Source organism: Equus caballus, chromosome 20 (assembly GCF_041296265.1).
Source record: "Equus caballus isolate H_3958 breed thoroughbred chromosome 20, TB-T2T, whole genome shotgun sequence".
Lineage (NCBI taxonomy): Eukaryota > Metazoa > Chordata > Mammalia > Perissodactyla > Equidae > Equus > Equus caballus.
In genome coordinates, this window is record NC_091703.1 from 38,438,358 (window position 1) to 38,462,820 (window position 24,463).

Consider the following 24,463-nt stretch of genomic DNA (forward strand, 5'->3'; position numbering starts at 1 on the left):
TTGCATTTCTAACAAGTCCTCCACTCATGCTGATGCTCCTACCAGGATGACCCTTTGAGAACACTGTCCTAGGGAGTCTCATATCAGTTTTCCTGTCTGTTCTCACATGTGGAATATTTTAGTAAACTGTTAACTGATTTCCTCTTTGGAGGTCATTTACTCTCCAGCTTGTTTGTAAAGCCATATCAAACTTCCTAAAACACAGGTATGACCCTGTGATTGGCCTGCTCTAAAACCTTCAGGCTTTGTCCTTATACTCCCTGAATTGGGTTTGAACTTCTTCGTGTGGCGTGATCGATTATTATGGTATATCCATATAGCACTTTACAGGTTTTTTTAGTAGACTTTATTTTTTTGAGTAGTTTTAGGTTCATAGCAATACTGAGCAGAAGGTACAGGGATTTCCCATGTACCCCCTGTACTTTACAGTTTTCAGAGCACTTTCATATATAATCTTTTATCCAGGGTTTTCTATAATCTGATTGCAACCCATGTGGTCAGGTGAAAAAGGCATTTAGCAACAGGTTAGGAGTCTTGGGTTTTTCTTAATTTCACCTTTAACTGCAACCTTGAGTCCGTTTCTTCATCTGTAACATGGGAGGGTAGGATTGAAAGGTCTTGAAAGATTTCTTTTTACTGTATTATGCCTTTCTAACTTATCTTCCATTGCTCTTGCCAACAAAACCTACACTCCAGCTGGGCTGAGCTACTTACTAGTCTCCAAAGATACTTTTTGTTTTCTGGCTCCACGCCTTTGCTCATCTGTTTCTTCCCCGTAGAATGCCCTCTTCTCTCTCTCTTTCACAGTCCTTTAAGGACCACCTCAAATGCCATCTCTTTGCACAGAGCCATGTTTGATCCCCTTCTCCTCATCCTTTCCCCTCTTTGATATTGCCTAACCTTTGGCTTGTAACTCTGTCCCTCTTATGGTGTATGTGACTTACTCTCATATAATGTTATTTATGTATGTTTCCTCTCTCCTGATAGATTATAAATTCTTTGAGGACAGGGAAGGCCTTTTTCATCACTATATTCACCCCTACCCCTGCCCTGTGCCTAGTCTGGTGCTTTGTATGCAGAAGTTATTCAGTAAATACCTGTAGAATGAACATGGGTGGTTTCAGGTGCCATTCATTAGCACCAGGGCTGTAGGTAGTTGGTCTCGTCTGTATATGGGATGACCTTGAATAAGCTTGACATTTAATATTGATATGGGAGAGCTGCTTATGCAGTTTGAAATGCTGGAATATGAGGATTCAGAAAGGCCAGCAGTTGAAAAGTAGTGTGACCCCCTTTATAGCAGATAGTAGTTGACATCAAAGTTTATGTATATGACAACTATCTTGGCTGAAAGGGATAGATGCTACAAGGGGATGGAACATGTCTCCTAAGCCACATTTGTGGTTTTTGTTTTTGTTTTTTAAACAGGGAGCCCATGGCCAAGATAGATGAAGGGGTGGTAGCCCCAGTGAGTGGAGGTGCTGCCCGACTCCGATTTTTCTCCATGAAGAGGACAGTATCTCAGCAGTCATTTGATGGTGTCTCACTGGACAGCAGTGGCCCTGAAGACCGGATTTCAGTGGACAGTGATGGCAGTGACAGCTTTGTGATGCTCTTGGAGTCTGGTAGGTGGAAGCAGTGCTGGGCAAAGTTACAGAAGTCTAGAAAAGGTCCTTTCTGCTGCCTGTATTCAGATTGTCAGGATGCAAAAGGAGTTGAGATTTGATAAAATAGACATTTTCTTAACCAAAACCAAAAAAGAGAAATTTTAGTGGCTTTATCTCCATATCTTCTAGGTTATTGGTTAGTACTTGACCTTTATCACAGAACGAGACTCAGACCAAAGGAGAGAGCATTAGTCTTACAGCCATGTAGCTGCAGCAGTAGAATTAGTTTTGTGGCTGGTGTCAATGATGTGTGTGTTTATTGTCTGTTTTTTTTTTTTTTTTGCCTAACTATGTATTTTATTATAAAATAACTAGGAGCTTTTTGTCTATGATAAAATGAGTAACTTTGGGGCTGGCCTGGTGGCATAGTGGTTGAGTTTGCCCATTCCACTTCAGTGGTTCAGGGCTCGTGAGTTTGGATCCCAGGCACAGACCTACATGTCACTCATCGAGCCACGCTGTGGCAGTGTCCCACATACAAAATAGAGGAAGATTGGCACAGATGTTAGCTCGGGACCAATCTTCCTCAAGCAAAAAGAGAAAGACTGGCAACAGATGTTAGCTCAGGGCCAATCTTCCTCACCAAAAGACAAAAACACAAACAAACAAACAAAAACAGACTTTTAGGAATTAGATCAATCACATCCAGAAGTTACACTTGTTTCTTCATTTTATTGAAATGGAAACTTTTTAAATGGTCCCCTAAGAATGTCTAAATGAAAATAAAAGAGAATGCACTGTTTCTTAAGCTGGGTGGTGTGTACCCATTTTTGTTTTGTTATTATTATTTTTAACTTATGGAAAATTTCAAATATGGACAAAAGTAGACATGAACCCTCATATAGCCATTACCTAGTTTCAGATATTAAGAACTCATGGCCATTTTTGTTTCATATATACTTTTTCCCACTTCCCTCCCTCCCGTATTATTTTGAAGCAAATCCCAAACATTTTTATCCATAAATATTTTCAGTTGCATCTTTAGAAAATACAGACTTTTTTTTTTTTTTTTTTGCTGAGAAGGATCCTCTTTATTCCCAAAGGACAATTAAAGGTCTTCAACATTAATCACACGCTGTTGCCAACCAGTCAGGGTGCAGATGGCAGTTAAAAGAATTCTTATGTTATGAAATGTCCTAGTGCCTGCTGGGCTGTGGGTGAGAGGCTGATTCTCACGTGAGAACTGTAAGCTGTTGAGCCCCCCTAAAAGTTCACCTCTCCCTCGGAGGCTCTCTGCTGCTAGCCTTCTGCATACTTTGCTGAGGACAGCGGCTCTAGATAAATCTTCCTGCTGCGTGACAGATTTGGTCTGTCAGTACTGCCATACGTCACCGGAGGGTTGGGATCCTCTATCAAGGGTTTTCCAAGGGCGGGACAGCTACCACTCCTCATATGGCTTCAGGTGCACTCTCTTGGCCTGCTCTGTGATGTCCAGGAAGTCCTTGTAGCAATTTCTGGCCATGACAGTGTACCGTGTGGCGCAGCCTAATTCAGTGACCCTGGCTCTCGGCAGGTAGCCCGCCCAGCCAGGGATCGGAGGCTCCTGGAGAGGTTTCTTTATGTACTTGCATTCCAGACTCGTGGGGTGGTACTGCCGTTCGTACTGGTGCAGGGCCCGCAGGACCGTCTCCTCAGAGCAGATGGGCTTCAGTTTTGGGGCAGCGGCGACCGAGCAGTGAAATTCCTCCCTCTGGTCTTTATATCGCTGTGTGATCTCCTGGAAGGTTTTCAGACAGTGGGACATGTTGTCCTTGCTGGAGGTTCCCTCGCAGCTAAGGTATGGCACGAAGCCACTGTAGCCTGGTGTGATTGGCAGCTGTCTCATGAAGGTCTTGGAAGACTCCATGATTTCTCTCTCCCTGCGTCCCGCTCAGCGCCCTTCCGGGCATGAAATCCAGGGATTTGCCCACCACGTAGTTGGCCTCCGAAGCTGTTCTCCATTTTTGGTGCATGGTCTCCCCGAGCCGGGCGGGGCCCCTCTGGGTTTAGAAAATACAGACTTTTAAAATATTTAAAAAATTTTTTAAATTGGGGGGAAATACGCATAACAAAGTTTACCATGTTAACCTTTTTTTTTTTTTTTTTGGTGAGGAAGATTGGCCCTGAGCTAACATCTGTTGCCAATCTTCCTCTTTTTGCTTGTGGAATATTGGCCCTGAGCTAGCATGTGTGCCAGTATTCCTCTATTTTGTATGTGGGACACTGCCACGGCATGGCTTGATGAGTGGTGTATGGATCTGTGCCCAGGATCCAAACCTGTCAATCCCAGGGCACCACATCAGGCCACGTGCACTTAATTACCATACCCCCGGGTTGGCCCTGCATCTTAACCATTTTTAACTGTAATTCAGTGGCATTAAATACTTTCACATTATTGTGCAACCATCACCACTATCCATCTCTAGAACTCTTTTCATCTTGCAAAACTGAAACTCTGTGCCCATTAAACAATAACTCCTCGTTCCCTCCTCCTCCAGCCCCTGGCAACCACCATTCTGCTTTCTGTCTCTGGATTTTGACCTCTCTAGGAGCCTCATATAAATGGAATTATACAGTAATTGTCCTTTTGTGACTGGCTCACTTCACTTAACACAGTGTCCTCAAGGTTCATTCATATTGTAGCACGTGTCAGGATTTCCTTCTTTTTTAAGGTTGAATAACATTCTGTTGTATGTTTATATCACATTTTGTTTGTCCATTCGTCCTTCCATGGATACTTGGGTTGCTTCCACTTACAGACTTTTTAAAAATGTGACCAAATAACCATTATCACACTTTCAAAATTAATAATAATTCCTTAAATTCATCAACTATCTAGTTAGTCTTCAAATTTCCAGTTGTCTCATAAATGTCATAAATGTTTTGTTTTTACAGTTGTCATTGTTTTTAGAGGTCGGATTTGAACAGGATATTTTGATTTTTGAACTCTTTTGTTGTCTTTCTTGTGCAGAGTCTGGTCCAGAATCTCTTCCGCCAGGATCTCTTCCCCATGCCCTGGCCAGTGCTGGTGTTCAGGGGAGCCCTGTTGTGGATAGTTATGGCCAGGGGTCACCAGAGGCCAACAGCTCAGCCTCACCCAGTGGAGAAGACCTCAATCTTCACCCGGTCAGCTGCTCTACTTTCTTCTCTACAGAGGGTAGGCTCTAGGCTGGAAGCCTGGGGCTCAGCTAAGAGAGTCTCCTTTTGCAGGTCTCAGTTCTGGTCCTGAAGGTGAATGAGGTGTCTTTTGGGATTGAGGTACGTGGCGAGGACCTGACTGTGGCCCTGCAAGCAGAGGAACTGATGCTCCAGCAGCTGGGCACCATGGGACTCTGGCAGTTTTTGCATGGACAGTGCCCAGGTGAGGATGGCAGCCGTAGCTTAACTTGCTCCTGTCACTGTGTTCCAAGGGCAGCTGCCCTAGGGCCAAACCCTTGGCCCTTCTCTCCAGCAGCCATCGGGGGAAGATCTCCAATGAAGCCCCCTTCTTCCAGGGATCCTCCCAGAGCTCTTTGTGGGGCTTTGCATTCAGTAGGCTATTCTCCATCTTGACTTCCCAGCTGCTCCTTAAGCTTATACATGAGGACAGCGTCCACTTCTTTGTGTGGCTGCTAATATCAAACTATGGGGACTTCTGTCATTCAGATTCAATCCTTTGATGTGAATTATCATTTATACTTTAAAAGATGACAGGAAAAATCTGGGCTTATGCTACATGGTTTGTTTAAAGAATTTATTTCTTTAAATATTGAGTAGATAATAAACAATACTTAAAAATATATGTAAGGTATAAAATAATAACCATACAGTGAACCTACCACCCAGTTTAATAACTAGAATAGTACCATTAACTTTAAAGTCCCTCGGATCCCCTCTCCTGACCCTTCCTCTGCCTCTCACCTGTCCCAGGCAATCGTATCCTGAATTTTGTGTTTGTCATTCTCTTGCTTTGCAATTCTTCCAAGTGTGTTTGTATCAATATATTATTTAGCTTTACAGGTTTTCGAGTTTTTCTAAATGGAATTACAGTTTATATTCTTTTGTGATATGCTTCTTTCAAGAAAATGATATTTTTCAAATTCTTCTAGGTTGTTGAGTTAGATTTAATTCATTCATTTTTCATTACAATGTGATATTCTATTGTATAAGTATACTTTTTGCTTTTTAAAAAATAGCTTTATCGAGGTATAATTAGCATACTATGAAATTCATTCATTGTAAGTGTACAATTCTATACATTTTAGTAAGTTTACAGAGTTGTGCAACCATCCCCATTGCCCCCACAATATCTCTTGTACCCATTACAGTCCTCCCTCGACATCCACGGGGGAGTGGCTCCAGGACCCCCTATATGGCAAAATTCACAGTGTTCAAGTCCCTTATATAAAATGGCATAACATTTGCATATAATGTATGCACATTCTCCCATATACTTTAAATCATCTCTAGATTACTTATAATACCTAATACAATGTAAATGCTGTGTATATAGTTGTTATACTGCACTGTTTAGGGAATAATGACAAGAAGAAGAATCTGTACGTGTTTAGTACAGACACAACCATTCTGGGCCTTTTGATCTGCAGTTGGTTGAATACATGGATATGGAACCTATAGATACGGAGGGCTGACTGTATTCTCTTTACTTCTTCAGTCTGTTCTGAACAGACATTTGAGTTGTTTCCAGTGTTTTTGCTATTTCAAATATGGTTGCCTGTCTCCTGTTAGGCACGTTGGAGAGTTTCTCCAGGGTTATATTCCTTAGGGTATAATTTCCAGGTCATTAGGGTAGGTATAATTTTAACTTTACTGGATAATACCAATTTGTTTTCCAAAATGGTTGTACCATTTTGCAGTTATATAAGTACGCAAGTTGTTCCATATCCTTGGTTACACTTGATATTGTTTTTTATGGAGTTTTGAGGAGATTAGCATAGATCGTGCTTGGCTTTATCAGAGAAAGGTGAGAAGACCAAGACTTGGAGAAAGGAAGGGACATTCAGATTTAGCAGAGTTGAGGTCCTGTGTTTTAAGAGCTTTCTCTTAGCCATTAGCCCAGTGCCTCAGATTCAAAACAGGGCCAGCTTTTTATTGGTCCTTAACCTCCCTTCCACCATGAGAGGCATTATAGCAAGGTAGCTAAGCCCACAGTCTTTGCAGTCAGGCTGCTTGTGTTCAGATCCTATCCTTGGTACTTTCAAGTTGTGTGACTTTGGGAAAGTTATTCTCTGTGCCTTAGTTCCTTCATCTCTAAAACGGGAATGATGATAATACTTTTGGCATAGGGTTTTATAAATATTAAATGCATGTATAGAATATTTCCTGGCTGTTAATCTGGCTGTTGTCTTTTTTCCCAAAGGTCCAAATTTTCAGGAATCCTCAACTTTGAAGTCTGAGCACATCAGGCCAGCTGTGGGCCTTCGCTTTGAGGTGGGGCCTGGTGCAGCGGTTCATTCCCCCCTGGCCATACAGAACGGCTTCCTGCATTTCTTGCTTCGTGACTGTGATCTTGAGCTGCTCACCTCGGTGCTCAATGGCCTGGGGCCCTTCTTGGAGGATGAGGAGATCCCAGTGGTAGTTCCCATGCAGATTGAGCTCCTGAACTCCAGGATCACCCTACAGGTGAGAAGATCTTTTGATTTTTTACCCTAGAGTTTGTCAGGCAAGGAATTCCGGCAGTGACGGCTGTTAACCTCTCCCCTTGTTACTGTAAAACATGGTGAGGATCAAGTGAGGAAATGCATATCAGCCTTCTTTGTCAGTATTATAGTAGTACACAAATGTGTGTTGCTGTCAGAAAGTCCTGGGTTCAGGTGAGAAGACCTTGTCTCTAGCACTTGCCTTGTCTTTGGCATGCAGCATGACTATGTTCAAGCCCACTAGGTTATCTGATCCTAGTTCCACCATCTCTAGAATGAGAGAGACTCAGTTATGCCTTTCACACCTTGCAAGAATGTAGGGATAAACATGAGGTAAAAGTGCTTTAAGCTGAATGGTAGAAGCACCGGTTGTCACCTAAACTGCCCTGAGCTGCGTGGGGGCATCATGCGGTTTCTCTTTCCTGCAGGATGATATGCCCCCCATCTATCCGACGTCACCAGGCCCTATCCCCATCACTCTGGCCGTGGAGCATGTTGTGCTGAAGCGGAGTGATGATGGTGTGTTCCACATAGGTGGTAAGTTGGGCCTGTCAGCCCCCAGCTTCTCTGCCTTTTTTTTCCTGTAAGGGAATAGGTGACAACTAGGAATTGTCTGCATGTTGGCAGCAGTTTGTCATTTAGGACCTTTACTTTTTTTCCAGCAGCTGCTCAGGACAGACCATCAGCTGAAGTACCTAAAAGTGAGAAGAGGCAGCCTCCAAAAGAACAGGTGTTTCTGGCGCCCACAGGGGAGGCTTTCGGACAGCAGGTGAGGACCTAACTGAGCATCACCTTTCCCATAAACCCTCAGGGGCTGTAATCACAGAAGCTGGTAAAACCCAGAGGGCTGAAAAGGGAGGTTGTGCTGTACACAGCTGGGTGGTTTGGGCTCCGGTCACCTAGCCGCAGCTTCTGGAAGTGCTGAATAGAGCTGTAAGTCAGAAGCTGGAGGTGAGTCGTTGCTGATCACTTATTCCACCTGTTGCTGTCCCTGTACCTCCTGAACTCTCAAGAGGAGATCAGGCTTTTAGAAAAGATCTAGTTGGGTTCTCTTGATCATTGACCAAACTTGTGGATTTTTCTGTTTGAATTCTTCCTCCTTTTCCCTTACTGGATGTTTTCGCAGGGTGTGTTGCCTTATTCATTAACTGTGACTGACTTACTGTTCCTCAGGTGAAAGAACTGCCTGCCCTGCAAAAGGAACTGATAGAAACTAAACAAGCATTGGCCGATGCCACCCAAGATAAAGAAAAACTTCTTCAGGAGATTAGGAAATATAACCCCCTCTTTGAGCTCTGAGAGCAGCAGCTCAGCCATCTGTGCCAAGGAGAGAGGAAGGAGATCACCAGCAATAGCACCACCTGTGACAGAAGGCACCGTCCAGTGTTGAATAAGTCGGCTAAGGACACCAGAGGGACTGGAGGAGAGTGCTCATCTCACTCCTTGTGGTGTTCTTTCTACTAGCTGTTCTAACTTGGATGGAAGGCAGGCAAAGCATGACCACGTTCCAGGAAACTGGGGGCAGCTTTGCGCGTGGCTCAAGCATCATGTCTTGCCTGTATACAGCTTCTGGCCCTCTGCACACTAGGTGGAATCTTCTTGACACTGTAGGGCCATTTCACCGCCTGGTTTCATGGCAGAGACATTTGCTTCCTCCACAACCTGTGTCAACAAGGCAAAGTACCCACCTTCCTCAATCACCCACAGAGCCACCAAAGATTCTATGTCCCAGAGCTTCCTGTAGCAGACCTGGAAAGTTCTGGGCCTGAGCTTTGACTACGGTAGTACGGTGGAACAGCAAACAGCCAGCGAGGCGGGAGCCAGGAGAGGCACAAGAATAAGAGAGACCTGGACTCGGTCTTTTTTCGACAGGGAACCAAGCTCTTATCATCTTGGCTGATGTTCCAATCAGATTCTTCAGGGTTAAGCTTCCTTTCTGTTAGACTTTCATCGTGATGCTGTGGTAGAAAGTAAACAACAGTAGCAGCTCGGTTGTATCCTCTTTCCCTTGAATGACACAATTTATTTGAAATTTAAATCAAGAAAAAAATATTCACTCTGAGCTTGGTTGAAGGTGTGATGTGGTAGGGATCAATGGGGGAGCTTGGTTCCAAGCCCCCGTTGCCCACCTCGAGTCCTGTCTCTCTTCCACAGCTGCACTTCCAAGGTGGTCTCCTCTGTCTGCCTGGGTCCCTGGCACATCTGCTTTCCCAGCGCCATGGCTTTCTGCCCGCACTCCCTCCTTAGCACTTGCTGGTTTGGGAGCGGCAAATGTGTTTTACAGTGTAACATAAACATCTCAACCTTTTGCCTCCCACCCCTTCTATCACTGTGGCTTTTTAAAATCATGTAATTTTGACTTAAGTGAAAAAAACAGCAACCCTTCAACCTAGCGAGGTTTTGCCCCTGCCCTATAAAAGAGCTATTTTCCTTTCCTCCCTAATTCTTCTCCAGCACTCCACCTTCATCTGTACTGCTCTGTGATGTACTTCAATTGTGTTGACGGGACAGAAGTTCATCAGCTAACTCCCCTTGAATTGGCAAGATGGTAAAATAGTGATTTATGTGTCACTAAAGCCTTAGTTACACATGACCTATTGAAGGAAAGATAAAATGGTCTCCTTTATGAGAAATCATGCCTGACTTGTATATTCTAGTTTTTTGAGGATAAAAAGAAACAGGCATTTACAAAGGAACAAGATCTAATTTGTTCAGACTTTTAAAAAATTTTGTCAAGGTTCTTCACTAAGGCAGTTTTAAAAATATCAGTTAGTGTGAGATTGTGGGAATTTTTGTCATGCTTAGGAAACAACTTAGAGACTTAAGAATAAACATCTTTCTGAAGAGAATGGTAACAGGAAGTTTCCTATGGGTTGATGCTTGGTTTAACCTTATTTAAGATTTGTCTAAATAACTCGAAAGTAGGATATAGTGCAATCAAATGTCATTATTTACAGGCAGTGAAAGGTAAACCAAACAACATTTAAAAAAGAAAGGCAGAACCACAGAAGGGTCACAAGCTGGGCTGTGAATACTTAGGAAAGAGGTTCGGTGTGGCTAAGTGTAAAGTAACGCACTTATGGAAGAATCAGCAACCGAAGAGGCAGCGAGCTGTCAGAACTCAGGGGAGAAACCTAAGCATTGCTGAGAGGGAGGCGGGGTCAAAGTGCTGCTGTGGCAAGAAGCCCAAATGCATCATCAGCAAGGGTACATGGAGACACAACAGAAAACAGATGATGTCTTAAATTATCTGTGCACCTGTAGTGACCTTATTTGCAAAATATATGGTGAAGGGAGGGAAGGTCCAGAGAACAGCAAAAATTGTCAGGGAGCAGAGGTACTTCCACATGAGGACACATCTTTAAAATGTTGGCTCCACTTTTGGAAAGATAAAGCTGAGGGTAGTGTTAGATCAAATATCCTGTCAAGAGCAGGGACATGTTCACCAGGTCCTGAAATACTAGCCCTAGGGCTCTACCTCATAGCCTAAGGTAACAGAAAGCACTTCTGCAAATCAGAAACTTACGGAGCTCACTGTCCAGGAAGTGGTGCTGGCAGAAACTATGTATGGGTGCAGAAGGTTTAAGAGGAATCCTTGTATGGTGGCCTGCCAAAAGGAATCATAGAAAACGAGGGCTATTTGGTGATATACAACTGAGAGGAAACTGCATCCTTCCACAAACTGCCCCTTAGTGCTTCTCTCACAGGCAGAATGGTCAACAAAATGGATCACTGGTCCTCTCAAGTATGGTATTTCTGATGTTCTTGGAGGGGGGAGGAGAGAGATCCAGCAGCCAGAAACTAGAATTATTCAATCTTAGGCTCCCCTGAATTGGTTTAAAATCACATTCTGATTCTCTTTCCTTCCCTTCCTTCCCTACCCACCATATCTGTCTGGCATTCCTCCATGCAAAGAAAATGTCTAATGGGCGTTCCTTGGTATACCCTCACCGTAATTAACCTTGTGCTTGGCCGGGGGCAACAGAAACAAATCTAGCGAGCACCAAGGCGAGTCCCTTTCACCAGAGCTCAGTCAGCTTTCTGAGCTCTCTGGAGCTCTTGTCCATGTGGACAAATGGAGCCCTAGAATTTCTGACTTCCCTTATGTGGCAGCTTTGACCACTGTGTGATGAAATCCTCCCCCAAGAAATGTGGTAGGTGTCATCGTCCCACGGAATTTTAGTAAAAAACATCTTGTATAACTTTATACTCCTATTCATTGGAAGAAGGAAGACTTTTTCATAATAAAGAAATGTGTACTGTTTGGTAGTCCTCAGGATAAATGTAAAAGAAAAAGATGGAAGGAAAAATAGTGTCAGCTCCTTTGGACTGCTTATGATTTCTGCCTTGAAGCTCTAAGACTCTGAACAAGAAATAACAATACCTCAAGAAAACGTCTGGAGTGATAGCAACACTCTCTCTCAAAGACTTCAGCCACTGCACACCACCATTTCAGCTGTGAAGCTTTATGACTACACGTCATCTGTGACTGTCTCGAATTCCTGTTTACACGGCGGTACTGGAGATATGCTTTAGTGCATATGGACTGGATTAAACCTCTCTTTGCTGAGCTGCAGGGATGCTTATCAATCTTACATTGTTTTCAACTCACTGGAATAATTTAGTTTCTTTGACTTAAGATGGGAGTGCGCTCTCTGCTCATGATGGCTGCTTTATTGCTGTATGTTTAATTTGACCCTCATTTTGCCATGGGCCTCAGGCTTTATGTACCTTTTTCATGGTTTTGAAAGGAACGGTTCCTGTATGTGGAATATACAAGGGATAAACACCACCCCTCACATACCCTGTGCTTAAATGCTTCCGTTTAATCCATTTACATTTGTTTTCCCTTAGGCTAGTTCAGGTGGGTAGTGGAAAGAACATAGTTTGAAGCATTGCCATAGTGATACTGGAACTTTCCTTTCAAACCTTTACACTAAGGGTTTGTTTTTTTTCTCCTTTATTTAATACTTGCCTAAACTTCTAAAGTCAGTTATAGTAACATCACAAAACTGTGGAAACTGAACATTGCTGCATAAGCCAGTGGGATGACACCTGGTTATCTGAGAACTGCAAAAGCTGTTTCAGTGCCTTGTGATTTACCATAGTCATCAGTGTTTCACGAGATTCTGGTGTGAGGTACTCTCCTGTCAGGGACTATGGCCTTCACCCAGATCGTCCCCTTCTGCTAGCATACGTATGCTCCGATTCACCTCTGGGTAGTTCTTACTGAATGGGGATTACTTTCCCTAGCTCTTAAAACAGACACAGGGGCATCACTCTTGGAGAATCTTAAACTGTGAGGTTTTGCTAAGTGGCCAGACTTGGGATGTGAACTTTCTCCCTTGTTATTTGTAAGTTTCAGCCTTATCCAATATCTCAGATTGCAGTAGGTATAGTTTTTATGACTGTTTAAAAAATTCCTGTTAGAGCTGAGGCAATATTTTTTTTCCAGTTTATTAGTTTTTGGTTAAGATTTAGCCTGAGTCTTACAGCATTTCTTTGTAGAATGCCCCACTGAAGTGTCTTCTCCATTGGCTAAGTACATGTCTAAAGCCACGAGTTTTAATGTAAGGTACTAAAAGCCAGATTTGCCCAACTTTGTGAGTCCAAGCTGTTTCCCCCACTCAGGGTGCTAAACAGAATTGGAATCTTTACTAAGTCATGCTCAGGAAAGCTTCAAAAGAGAACAGCTTCCAAACCCTTCTCCCTATGACACTGAATGACAGAGGAGAACAAATTCTTGGGGATCGCCAATTGTATACAGTAGCCTTATTACTGCTAATCACTTGTCAATAAAAGGTCACTCCATTCCCCTCTATTTGAGGAAAACAATGAGAATGTATCTGATGAACTGGAATACTGGTCAGTATTGGGAAATTTTAATGTTGCAATATCTAATCAAACCTTGAGTGTACTGGTTCTGTGAACCACCTGAAAAAAGCAAATTAAACTTATTAAACAGTATTGGTTGTGGTATATCTGTTTATAGGAATCTGAAATATATGGACTTTTACATTGTTTTTAAGTGCTTTAAGTACTCTATTATGAGATAAAATTTTAATAGTTCTAGTAGAAAATGGGAAGGGTTCAAATTTTCACAAAAAAGCCAAAGCTAGTTTTACTCTGGTACCAAAAAAGAATGATGAACTTCTCCCCATTCCACCCAGCGAGACACAAAATGAAAACACATATGGCAAGTTGGAAAACAGTTTAATGATCACTCACCAAAATGCACAGCAGAATCTTAAATGTTTACAGGGACAAACTATTACACCTCCTGCTGTCACCCTGTCCTTCGTGGTAGAGTATCACAAGCAAAAATTTCCGGTTGTTTCATCCACTTAAAGCCAGATGTAAGAAACAACCGAAGTCGTAGCAACTTCAGGCTTCAATGTGAAACCGTCAAAGCTCTCTTGGAAAGGTTTTCTCGCTGAAAGCAGCTCCCTTGTCTAGAAGATGCTTAAGGCCCATGTACCTTTCTTCTTCCAACTAGCCAAGAAACAGTTAAATGCTTCAAAATGCCTTAAGAGGTCCCAATATTTAGTCAAGGCAAGTGTGAAACAGGCTGCATGCCTTCTTCTAGGTGCAACGAATATCAGAGTTTTGAGAAAGACATTAAAATCATCCTGAAATCCTTGGAGGACTGAGATACTAAAGCACCAGTGCAGAAAGTCTCATGCAACAGGAAGTCTGGAACCAGTGCTTCTTCCTTCAGCACCAGGCCTTTCTAGGCTTTGGTCTAGAAGAAGATGATTTTTTTGTGCTTCGAGTTGGGGATTTGCCCCTTTGACTTTAACCTCCGAACAGCCTCCCTCATGTGTTTAGGTTGCAGTGGTGGCATTTCTCCCCACTTCTCACACACATCCAGTGCTAAACAGAGGGCAAGGAGAGTTTCATCATCACACAAAGGCTTATTAATTACAATCCTTTTGAGTCCTGTAATTCTCATTAACTCTTCTTAAGCTTGCTAAGGAATGCTATAAAATGTATCATGTTAGCTTTAGTATAATATCCCATATTAGGCTTTATTGTAGAAACAGTTTAAAACTTATCTTCTGCTTAAAAAAATAAAACATTTCACTAGCTAGAGATTAGCAACGGGCAACAGCTAGGTTCTTGATGAAGAGGGGGGTGGTTCTGAGGGGTCATAAAGTCAGGGACAACTCCTCACCATACCACACTGGTCAGCCCCAGTGATTGGTTTTCTTGTATCTTTACTTTTGGCAGCAGAAATGAGCAAAGGCCATTGGAGAAAAAAAAAAGTCTGCTTCTGTCACCCGGGCTGAGGACAGGAATCAGGAAGGGAGATTTCCTAGGTTTCCTTGCCTCCTAGCATTGAAACTTTCAAGGAATAATGGTCATGCTCTCCTGAATACAAGGCTCCCCCGTTGGTCAACTTCTAGTGTTAATGGAAACTACCACAGGTGCCTTAATAATTCCCTCAGTATAGATATTCTTGAAAATCAGACCACTACAGGTTCAATCCAGTATTTATACCAACACTACTCACCTTCTTCTACCACCTCCCCGACGAAAACCTTGGAAATACCAGACATAGCAATAACGACATTCTGAGACACAGAGGTGCCAGTGATGGACTGGATCAGCTTGAAAGAAGGACAGAGACTCTGTGATTACGGTAGTCAAGGACTGGCTTTGGAACACAGTACCCATAAGAGCTCTGCACTGAAGAAGTCTTTACTAAAGGCTGGATGCTGAAATTTTGATTATCAAAACAAGGGTTCAGGTGTATAATGACCTGTTATGTTTGTTGAGACCCTATCTCTGGAATACAAAACTGCAACTGGCCAGGTTATTGAGGGGCATGTTATTTTTATTTTCCCATCTAAATGATCCACCGACTTGCCTAACACTTCACTTCAAAATGCCAATGGATATAGCTCTTGAGTTTAGTTCAGTTCTCACAGCTGATGGAAATGACATGTGGTAGTCCACCCTTACCCTTTTAATGGCTGCCTTAGGGAAAGCTGACCGGCGATACATTTCATAACGGTTCAGCTGCTCCTCCGAAAAAGAAGAAACCAGGATTCTAGACAAAGATTCAGGTTAATTAAGTTCACTTATAAAATTGAATGCTTAAGATATATTATTACATCAATAAAAGTCTCAGACAATTAGAAAATAAATTTCCAAGGGGTCAATAGTATTAGGGTTAGTGCTTCTGAGGAATGAAGATAAAGTATTTCTACACTTAAGGAATTTGAGAATAACTGAAACACAACTTCCTTTCTCACTTTATTAAGAACAAAAACCTAAACAATTTTGGGTCACTGTACCATACTATTTATATATAGATTGTGTTTTCAGCATTAGGCTCTCTCTCCCCATAATGCTACCTTACTACATTTACTAATATATAAATTTATATTCAAACAGGTAGTTTTCAACATTAACAGACTTAGGGGGAAATATACAGATAATATATAGAAAAGAGTTAATACTTTTAATAGATAATTAATCCAAATGAATGAAAGATGGCCATACCAGTTTTAGAAAATGAGCAAAGGCCATGAACAAAAAATTTATAAAAATACCAATGGCCAATAAATATAGAGGAAAAAAAATTAATCTTCACTATTAACTAAAGAAATTAAAATGATAAAGAAACAGGATAACATCTTTTATAAACCAGACAGACAAGTAAGAAAAAGAATGGTATTAGTGAGGATAGGGGGATACAAACTCACACATGCTGGTAGAGTGGGAAGTGGAAAAGCCGTTTTTGGAGAAGAATTTGGAAATATGTATGAAAATCTTTTGAAAATGTTCATATTGTTTGAATTAGCAATTTCACTTCCGGGGCTTTATTTTAGGAAGTAAATGGACAAGTATGCAAAGATGTGTTTAAAGATACTCATCATAATGTTGTCAAAAGAAAACAAACAAAACCCAGAAGAGCTACAGGGATTGGTTAAATTATGGTTCATCCACATAATGGAATACAACGTAGCCATTACAAATGATGATTTATGGGCATATTTACTGACATGAGAATATTTAGCTATACATATCAAACATTAAAAAAAAATCTGAAAAGGTACATACCCAAATATACACCCTGGGTAAACTCTGGGTGATGGGATTATGGGTAATTATTTTTTCTATTTATCTGTATCCTCTGAATTATTTGCAATGAGCCCATACTATTTTACAATCTAAAACATAATGAGGCCATCTCCATTTTGCAGAAAATTATGACCTAGACGTATAATTATTGACATGGAAAACATTCATCATACATAATGTGTAAAACAGGTTACAAACAATCTTTATCATCTTTGAAAATTTTAATTTTATTTATAGATAGATATATATGTATAGAAAATATCTTGGAGAATATATATCAAAATATTAACAGTGCTTATCTTGGCAGTAAGGTGATATTTTTCTTTTTACTTTTTTATATTTTCTATAATGTGACAATGTATTAATTGCTTTATTTTCTTTTGAGTTTAAAAAGAAAAAAAATTTAAAGGCCAAGAAAAATGTATTAACTTTGCGTGGTTAAGTTAGAGCCTTGACATGGGGAAAGATCAGAAGTGACTTACTGCATCTTTTGAATCTCATCTTCGTCCACTTTCTGCTTCTTCTCTTTCTTGTCTTTGGTGTCTATTTTCAGTTTTTTGGCTGCGGGAGTAAGTAGTGACGAGTCTTCCCTTTCAACTGCTCTTAAATCTGAGATGTCCTGACTCTTGAGCTGGAAGATGAAAGAAACCCTATTACATATTTGGCCTACCTTCCAAACGTGGGCAAGGTAAGAAGACATCGTTCTCATCACCACACAACAAATCCACTTACTCAGCAGTTTTTTGGTTCCAGGTACTGGCTGTACCATCAAGGGTAAGAAGTTTATAGCCCAGCTGCGGAAAGAGAACCAGCTAAATACTCCAGCTTTCCAGTTTAACTATGATCATAGCTCCAGAATTTGTTTACAAGGGCAATAAAATGCCAAGGATCATGATGCCGGAGCTCACTCTCCTGACCTCATTCTTGAGAGGCGATGTCAAAAAAGTCCTCTCTCTTCAGCCAGCTCTTCTGTCTCTCAATCTACAGACTGAGTCCATGTGGAAAGAGTATTAAAAAGGAGGCACCTTCTCATCAAAACAGTGTTTCCTTGAATCTGGAACTTTTAAGTGAGCTTCTCCTCACATGTAGTGCTTTTTTCTTCCTTTATTTCAATTCTACTGTATCATGCAAATATTTATTTCCCATTACTAGACTGACAACTTTTTTTTTTAAAGATTGGCAACTGAGCTAACAACTGTTGCCAATCTTTTTTTTTCTGCTTTTTCTCCCCAAATCCCCCCAGTACATAGTTGTATATTTTAGTTGTGGGTCCTTCTAGTTGTGGCATGTGGGATGCCGCTTCAACGTGGCCTGACGAGTGGTGCCATGCCCGCGCCCAGGATCCGAACCGGTGAAACCCTGGGCCTCCGAAGGGGAGCGCAGGAACTTAACCACTTGGCCACGGGCTGGCCCCTAGACTTTTTGAAGATAGGTTTATCTCTTATTATTCCTCTTTCCCCACACAAGCATTTAACATTGTTTTACTCATGCTACATGTTTAATGTCTGTTTAATAACAACAAAAAAAATCAAAATCCAAACTTCATCCCCTCCAACTTAAGAGAGAATCTAAGGATACAAAAAACATCATTAATGGGATTTAACCTCTAGTTTCCTTAAAGAGGAACTCACATTTAAACTCATACAGGAATATGAGGGGTAGGTGAGCGAGAAGGTAGTATACCTTTAACGACCTTTTCAATTTCTTCTCTAGTCACTGATTTATACAAGTTTTCTGACCTCTTTGTGCTTCAATTTTGGTGATTCATTTTTTCCTTAAAAATGAGCCATTTTTCTTAGATTTTCAAATTTATTTGGCCTAAACTTGAACATTACATTTTCTTATAACTTTAAAGATTTCCATATCAGTGCCTTTGGCCATTTCTTATTTCGTAATGTTTTGCATTTACATTTCAAATACTCAGGTCTTTCTTTTATCATTTCTTATGTTTTTAAGCGTTAACTCATTAATATTTACTTTTATCCTCATTGAGTCCTTGTTTCTATATTCTGGTTTATTTTGTTCTTTTTCTGGTTTCTTGAGTTGGGTGCTTATTTTTAACATCTCCTGTTTGTTAATAAAAATATGTAAGGATATGAATTTTTCTTTAAATAAGGTTTTGGCCAAATCCCATAGGATTTGATGTGCTGTTCTTTTTGTTAATTTCTTTAATCTAAGGGCTATTTAGAAAACAGTTTAAAATGTGCAGGTTTCCTTTTTGAGGAAGAGTGGGGGTGGGAGAAGCTTTTTGTTATTAATTTTGGGTTTATTACACTGTAACAAACAGGATGTGGCCTATTATGATTTCTACTTTTTAAGAATTTATATTTTTATTTGTGGTCTGGTATATGATCAATTTTTAAAATTGTTTCAGAAGCATAAAAAAAAACAATTTTATCTTCTGTTGGGTGCAAATTTCTGTATGTAGTGAGCTCTCTGTTGGACTAAGCTAATTATTATTCAAATCCTTTTTGTCCTGCAGAGATCTGCTTTAAAGGTTCCTTCTTAAAATAGTTTTGTGACATTTTTCACTTTTTCTATAAGTTCTTGCTTTATATATTTGGATGCATGGGGCCAGCCCAGTGGCGCTGTGGTTAAAAGTTCACACATTCCACTTTGGCGGCCAGGATTTGCTGGTTTGGATCCTGGGTGCCGACCTATGGACCACTTGGCAAGCCATGCTGTGGCAGGCGTCCCATATATAAAGTAGAGGAAGATGGGCATGGACGTTAGCTCAGGCCCAGTCTTCCTCTGGGACTGGCCTGAGTTAATGTGCATGCCCATCTTCCTCAGCAAAAAGAGGAGGATTGGCGGCAGATGTTAGCTCAGGGCTAATCTTCCTCAGAAAAAAAAAATATATATATATATATTTTTTTTTTTTTTTGATGCAACTTTATGCTCTGAAAGGTTGTTTCCATCTAATCCAATGTCCTCCCCCATAATCTCTTTAAGTCCCTTATAGCTCAAAGACCCCAAGACTCTATCTCTAGAAATCCAGCCCAGAGAACGCTGAGATTTTGGTCCCCTGACTGATGCTCAGCTAGGCAACACCGCTGAGCTCTGAGGTAGCACATTTAATGGGTTTGGTGTGTTTATGCTAATAGAGACCCTTGGACATTAGCACCCAGGTCACTGGTAGCAGTTAAATGTTTCAAGAAGATAAAAACGTGACTAAACCAGTAACCCCCTCAAAGTCTCCCTTTAATGACTCTGTGGCCTATAACGACAAATTTATGCTTAAGCAACATCTAAAAGAAAACATATTGCGGTGAAAGGGGTACTAGGAATCCAGGGTTCTAGTTCTGCACTTAGTCTCAGCGTGCCCTCAGATCCCAATTTCCTCACCAGGAGAACCAAGAGTCCATTTAAAATTCCCTTAGAAGCAGCTTTAACACCTAAGGGCAGGGATTAAAAATATTAACCCAGTGCTTGGGTCTCTGGAACCGAACCAGCACTATAGTTTTGTCTCCTCCCTTCAGTCGCCCCCGCGATTGCAGATCTAGAGGGAGTCAGTGATTTCGAGTTACCTTAGCTCAGGCGGGACCAACTAGGAAGCCGGTCGAGCAGCCAATACCACAATCTCGAAGTACTCCTCCGGCCTCATCCCCATATCCCTCCCTACCTCGCCTTCCTCAGCCGCGGCTTCTTTCAAGTCTCCATCCCCGTCCCCGTCAGTTTCCTCCGGGATTCCGTCCGTGTCAGCAGCCCCGGGCCCCCCGGGAGCAGCGGCCGTCTCATCTGACTCCCCCGTCTCTCCACCTTTTTCCGCGGGCGACTCGCAGGCATTATCCATCGCGGCTACAAGGAGACGGGAGAGGAGATCGCGGCGCTGTCAGGCTCGGGAGCTCGAGCCCGCGCGCGGCACATCGGCCCAGGAGCTTACTTCCTGTCGTCGCGCTGCGATGACATCACCCCTACTGCTCCTCGGGAGGGTCATCGTGAGGCGCGCGTCGAGGACTTCAGGGCTCCGTTTTAACTCTGATTTGGTGGCGGTGCGGAGAGGGAAAATTGAGAGTATGGAATTCACTTGGTGGATTTTCCACCCTGCGAAACCAGCATTTGTACAGGAGAGCTGTGTTGTTTACTGAAGGACTTCATTTTCCTTTCTGCCTTTCAAGAACGCAATGTCAGTTAACTCCTTCCTTAATCCGTTTTCCTCAGTCAAGTTCGGGGACCGGAGAAAACTCAATCCCGTTGTACGCCCTTGTCGCGGGATGCGGCTACCTGGTAAACCCTTAGTCGGGAGCTCAAATAGGTTTCAATGGACGGAGACTGCGGGCCTGTGTTTGCATGGAGTTGCCAGCGTTCCTCTTCTGTTCCTCAAGCACCTTAAAAAACAAAAACATATAGCTTGAACAGAATTTATCCAGTCCACAACTGTTAAGCGCCTACTTCGAGCCAGGAACAGTGCTAGTACCAGAAACAAAACAGATACAGTTTCTACTCAATTAAATGATTTTTCCAATTTACCAGTACTCAAGATCAGGGTCAGTTTCACAAACCTGACTTTTTATGTCAGTCTGGCTAATCTCATCAAAAGAAAGAGGAAACAAATCCTACCGGGAGGGAGATCTTTCCTTTGAATGTTTCACATTAACGAACCGTTTCGGGAATTGAGAGCACGAAGCGAGGATATTTCTATTTTAAAATTTTCCTCTCTTGCCTCATTGAGGTACGGAGGGGAGTATTTTACTCACTTCTGTATCACTGGGGCCCCACACCCATTACATGTTCAATTCTTGCGTGCTGAAAGAATGCACTTGGAAATGCAGGTGCGCGTTACCATACTTCTCTCTTTGTTTCTACACAGCCTGGGTGAATTACCGTATTTCCTGTCCTGTGGGCTCCCAAAACCTCAGAGGAGGGAGCGCACTTCGGGAGGTGCATACAGGTGTGCTCAGTTCGTCCCTTTCTCCCTGTACAGCCAGTGCCCACATGGCGCCGTCCTCTTGCCCCTGGAGGCCTAGCTCCTCCCTGGGGGGTCCACTTCGCCCAGACCACAGCCACCTGCGCCCGCCCGCCGGGCCCCGCCCAGCTAGGTGGGCACGGGGGCGGGGCGCGGGGGCGCGGTGACGCGTGACGCCGGATCCCGGAAGTGACGCGTGCGTGGGGGGGGGACAGGCGGGGGGGGAGGGGGGTGGTGTCCCCGGCCGGTTTGGGGGGTGCGTTGCCCGGAGACGGAAAGTTTGGGAGCCGGAGCGGGCTCAGCGGCGGCCCCGGGAAGGGCGTCCAGGGGGCGGCTGCCCTGGGGATGGGGAAGGAGCAGGAGCTGCTGGAGGCGGCCCGCACCGGGCACCTCCCGGCCGTGGAGAAGCTGCTGTCCGGGAAGCGGCTCTCCTCAGGCTTTGGGGGCGGCGGCGGCGGGGGCGGCTCCGGGGGGGGCGGCGGCGGCGGCGGCGGCGGCGGCCTGGGCTCCTCCAGCCATCCCCTCTCCAGTCTGCTCAGGTGGGTAACGCGCCGGGGCCGGGCAGCCGCCTGGAGACCCCCTCTCCCCCGCCGGTCTCCTGGCTCCCCAGAGAGGTCGGGGCTCCTGAGACCCCGGCGGGGTGGGTTTGCGGGGCTCCCCGGGGCGAGGGCAGGCGGCCCGCCGACCGGGGGCGCCGGTGCGTGTCCGCGCGGCGCCGGGCTCTCCTCGTCTCGCGTCCTGACCGGCTGCGAAGAATGGTGGGAGTGCCCAGGTGGCAGCCTGCGCCGCATGGCACAGCCCGGCTTCACCCGCGCCCGCCGTGGGGTGCCGGCGGTCGTGTCTCCCGAGCGTCTTGAAAGCAAAAAATGTTTGTGTATTTTTTAAATCTCCCTCACCTCCTGCAGAAACTCCCACGCCTTGCAGAATCGCGCGGCTCTCGGAGGAAATTCTCCTGATTTCCTTCTTTTGGGAACTTGGAACCTTCCACCAGGCTCTGCAGGATCTGGCTTTTGTTGTTTATATTAAAATTGCCTCTGGATTTATCAGGTTCCAAGTGTTCTTTTTTGAGCCCCTCTTGTGCTTGAAGCTCAAATTCGAGTTCCTTGTAGCGAACCTCCTTGGCTTAGTCGAAGTGGCATATGCAGGATTCATCAGGGGGGTTATTCATCAAGAATAAAGCTTGAGAAAGACTTGTTTAGGAAACTGAGGGATGCCTTAAACTTTCCCAAGGTCTGTTGTTAAAGTAAACACTTGAATCTGGAGCTCTGAGGATTGAGAGAAAAAGGTTACTTTTGTGTGACTTGGAGGGAGAATTGGAGGTGCTTTGTCAGTGTGAGTAAAATGTGTTGGTTCAGCAGCACTTTCATAGCCTGTTTTCTTTTCCTTCCTTGTTCTTCTGAGGTTTTTAAGAAGTGGAAGTTCATTTAGAAATGGCTTGGTTTGCTTTTGTTCCCCATTAGTTTATGTAACTTCAGTTTGAGTGAGCTTGGAGCAAAGAAGCCCAAGGCTCTAATAAATCGTTAGATATTAAGCACTGAGTACAAACCCAGGTCTATATGGGAAGATATTAAAAAGCAGTATAAGAAAAGAGCTCTCCCCACGAGTTCTTTTGGGGAGGTGAAACCCAGTACTGTTTGCTGCGATTTCTCCAGCCTCTAGAACAATGCTGTCACATAGTTGCTACTCAGGATTTGTTGAATAAAAGTATCAATTAGAGGATGATAAATTTCGGAATAAATTGATAGTGGTCCTCACTGTCACTGTTAGTAGTTCAGAGAAATGAGACATCGCTTTGGAATGAGATGGAGATCAGGGCTTCCGGGAGGAGGGGACTACAGCTGGCTTTGAAAGATGGGAGGATTTGGGGAGGTGAAGGACGATGAGAGTGTTCCAGGCGGGCACACGATGATCAGAGGCACAGAAGTGGGAAAGGAGACTTCTTTGGTGCCAGTGCGGCACTAGAAGAACTTCCTGCCTGGAGCCTTGAGTGGTTGGGCGTGATATAGGGAAATAATAATGGATGGGCACACTTCCATCGTTCAGAGTGACTTAGTCTTTCTCATGTTTATATTCCCGGTCCCTGGGTCAGTGCCTGACAACTCAGAGGTGTTCAATAAATGTGCTTTGAATGCATGAATTGGGTTTTGACTCTTACCTGGATTACCTTGATATTTCTGTACTTCTGACGTCATAGAGATGAGAAAGACTATTTGAGTTTGGAGGTGCCTGTCTCTAATGAGGTGAATGATGTAGCATTTGGAGGTTTGCCAGAGATACCCTAACTCCCCTCATATCCTGCTAAAGGGGGATACTTCACAGATCTCCCGCCTTCAAGTACAAGTCGAGTTACTCTTAGCGCTCTCACTCAGAGACTGTTGAAATTTTACTGAGGATTTAACTGCCGTGTAGTTAAGCAAGACTAGGAAATCTTTGTTGAGCACACTGTTTTGACTTTGGGCCTCATGCTAATATTCCAGTCTGTCATAAAGTGTGGATGGTGTCTCCATTCCCTTGCGTAAGAGAGCTGGCTCCTCCTGACTTGCTCTTGTGTCTGTTGTAGACGGTTGATGGCCTAAGAGCTGCTGCAGTCTTTCATCCCTGGGACTCCTAGGGGCAGGGAGGACCTGCAGGCACTAGTTACACTAGGTGTGTCATTAATTAGAGGTGACTGGTTCAACCTAGTAAAAGATTTCTGAGCAAATAAGCCCATGCATTTAAATAATCCCTAGGTCATCATGTCCTCCCTTTCCAGGTTTGGAAATAGGGGATGGTAGGTCCCCTGTGCCACACTCCCCACTCAAGGTCATTTAGTGAGAGCTGTGGAGTCAGAGCTCCAGATTTCGCCTTTGCGTTAGCTGCCATATCCTAACCCCACTAGTACTGCCAACTACAGCCTACGTTTGTCCAGCTGTTTGAGTGACCAAGTAAAGCTGGCGGGAATAGGAGCTTACAGCTGCAGTGGATAGAAATGTTCCAAACCACATGTGTGTTTGTCTAGTCATCTGTTTATGACTCTCCCCCCAGTTCCACAAAGGCTTTGTGCTTATTCTTAAGCTACAAAACGCCCTCTCTCTCACCCCATCCCTTTTCTCTTATACTGCTTGGGCTTAAGTCTTAACTTCTTAAAGCCCTCCCTAATGACCCGAGTACACACAGATCTCTCAGCCTTCTACTTCTTTGGA

The 24,463-nt window shown here is 43.4% G+C and overlaps 4 protein-coding genes across 22 annotated transcripts in view; 2 read left to right on the forward strand and 2 right to left on the reverse strand.

Moving 5' to 3' along the window:
- BLTP3A (bridge-like lipid transfer protein family member 3A) overlaps positions 1-13,252 on the forward strand; it is a 71,554-nt gene extending 58,302 nt beyond the window's left edge. Inside the window, exons 15-21 of one of the 2 annotated variants that reach the window (XM_005603829.4) lie at positions 1,429-1,625; positions 4,618-4,772; positions 4,857-5,007; positions 7,006-7,268; positions 7,714-7,822; positions 7,951-8,054; positions 8,459-13,252. In XM_005603829.4, coding sequence (XP_005603886.3) covers positions 1,429-1,625; positions 4,618-4,772; positions 4,857-5,007; positions 7,006-7,268; positions 7,714-7,822; positions 7,951-8,054; positions 8,459-8,584 — 1,105 coding nt within the window. In that variant the 3' untranslated portion in view covers positions 8,585-13,252. Of the gene's footprint in view, positions 1-1,428; positions 1,626-4,617; positions 4,773-4,856; positions 5,008-7,005; positions 7,269-7,713; positions 7,823-7,947; positions 8,055-8,458 lie in introns of both variants that reach the window. The other variant, XM_001498458.6, reaches the window with a different exon arrangement.
- LOC102149673 (sperm-associated microtubule inner protein 5-like) lies at positions 2,911-3,642 on the reverse strand. Its single transcript, XM_070245490.1, has one exon. The coding sequence runs from the start codon at positions 3,511-3,513 to the stop codon at positions 3,046-3,048; it is 468 nt and encodes a 155-aa protein (XP_070101591.1). The 5' UTR covers positions 3,514-3,642; the 3' UTR covers positions 2,911-3,045.
- Positions 13,253-13,481: 229 nt separating the features above from the next.
- Positions 13,482-22,862, reverse strand: TAF11 (TATA-box binding protein associated factor 11). Of its 3 annotated transcripts, none has more exons than XM_070245488.1 (6): positions 22,178-22,862; positions 19,998-20,703; positions 16,858-17,006; positions 15,251-15,338; positions 14,799-14,895; positions 13,482-14,158 (listed from the first exon to the last, which is right to left on the reverse strand). In XM_070245488.1, the coding sequence occupies exons 2-6, from the start codon at positions 20,166-20,168 to the stop codon at positions 14,028-14,030; spliced, it is 636 nt and encodes a 211-aa protein (XP_070101589.1). In that variant the 5' UTR covers positions 20,169-20,703; positions 22,178-22,862; the 3' UTR covers positions 13,482-14,027. The 3 variants fall into 3 exon arrangements, with proteins under 3 accessions (XP_070101589.1, XP_001498630.1, XP_070101590.1); XM_001498580.6 differs by lacking the exon at positions 22,178-22,862 and adding an exon at positions 21,200-21,497; XM_070245489.1 differs by lacking the exon at positions 22,178-22,862 and adding an exon at positions 21,073-21,304.
- ANKS1A (ankyrin repeat and sterile alpha motif domain containing 1A) overlaps positions 21,627-24,463 on the forward strand; it is a 178,506-nt gene continuing 175,669 nt past the window's right edge. For all 16 annotated transcript variants that reach the window (XM_023624779.2, XM_023624780.2, XM_070245431.1 and 13 more), the window contains exon 1: positions 21,627-21,820. In XM_023624779.2, the coding sequence (XP_023480547.2) occupies positions 21,627-21,820 (194 nt within the window). The remainder of the gene's footprint in view (positions 21,821-24,463) is intronic.

Bases quoted from the DNA above. Each gene is read 5' to 3' on its own strand.
- LOC102149673 (XM_070245490.1), bottom strand. From the start codon at position 3,513: ATGGAGTCTTCCAAGACCTTCATGAGACAGCTGCCAATCACACCAGGC.
- TAF11 (XM_070245488.1), bottom strand. From the start codon at position 20,168: ATGGATAATGCCTGCGAGTCGCCCGCGGAAAAAGGTGGAGAGACGGGG. The intron at 17,007-19,997 runs GTAGGGAGGGAT...TTCATCTTCCAG, and splicing joins CCGCGGCTGAGGAAGGCGAG to CTCAAGAGTCAGGACATCTC. The intron at 14,159-14,798 runs GTGAGTAGTGTT...CCCTCTGTTTAG, and splicing joins CGGGGAGGTGGTAGAAGAAG to CACTGGATGTGTGTGAGAAG.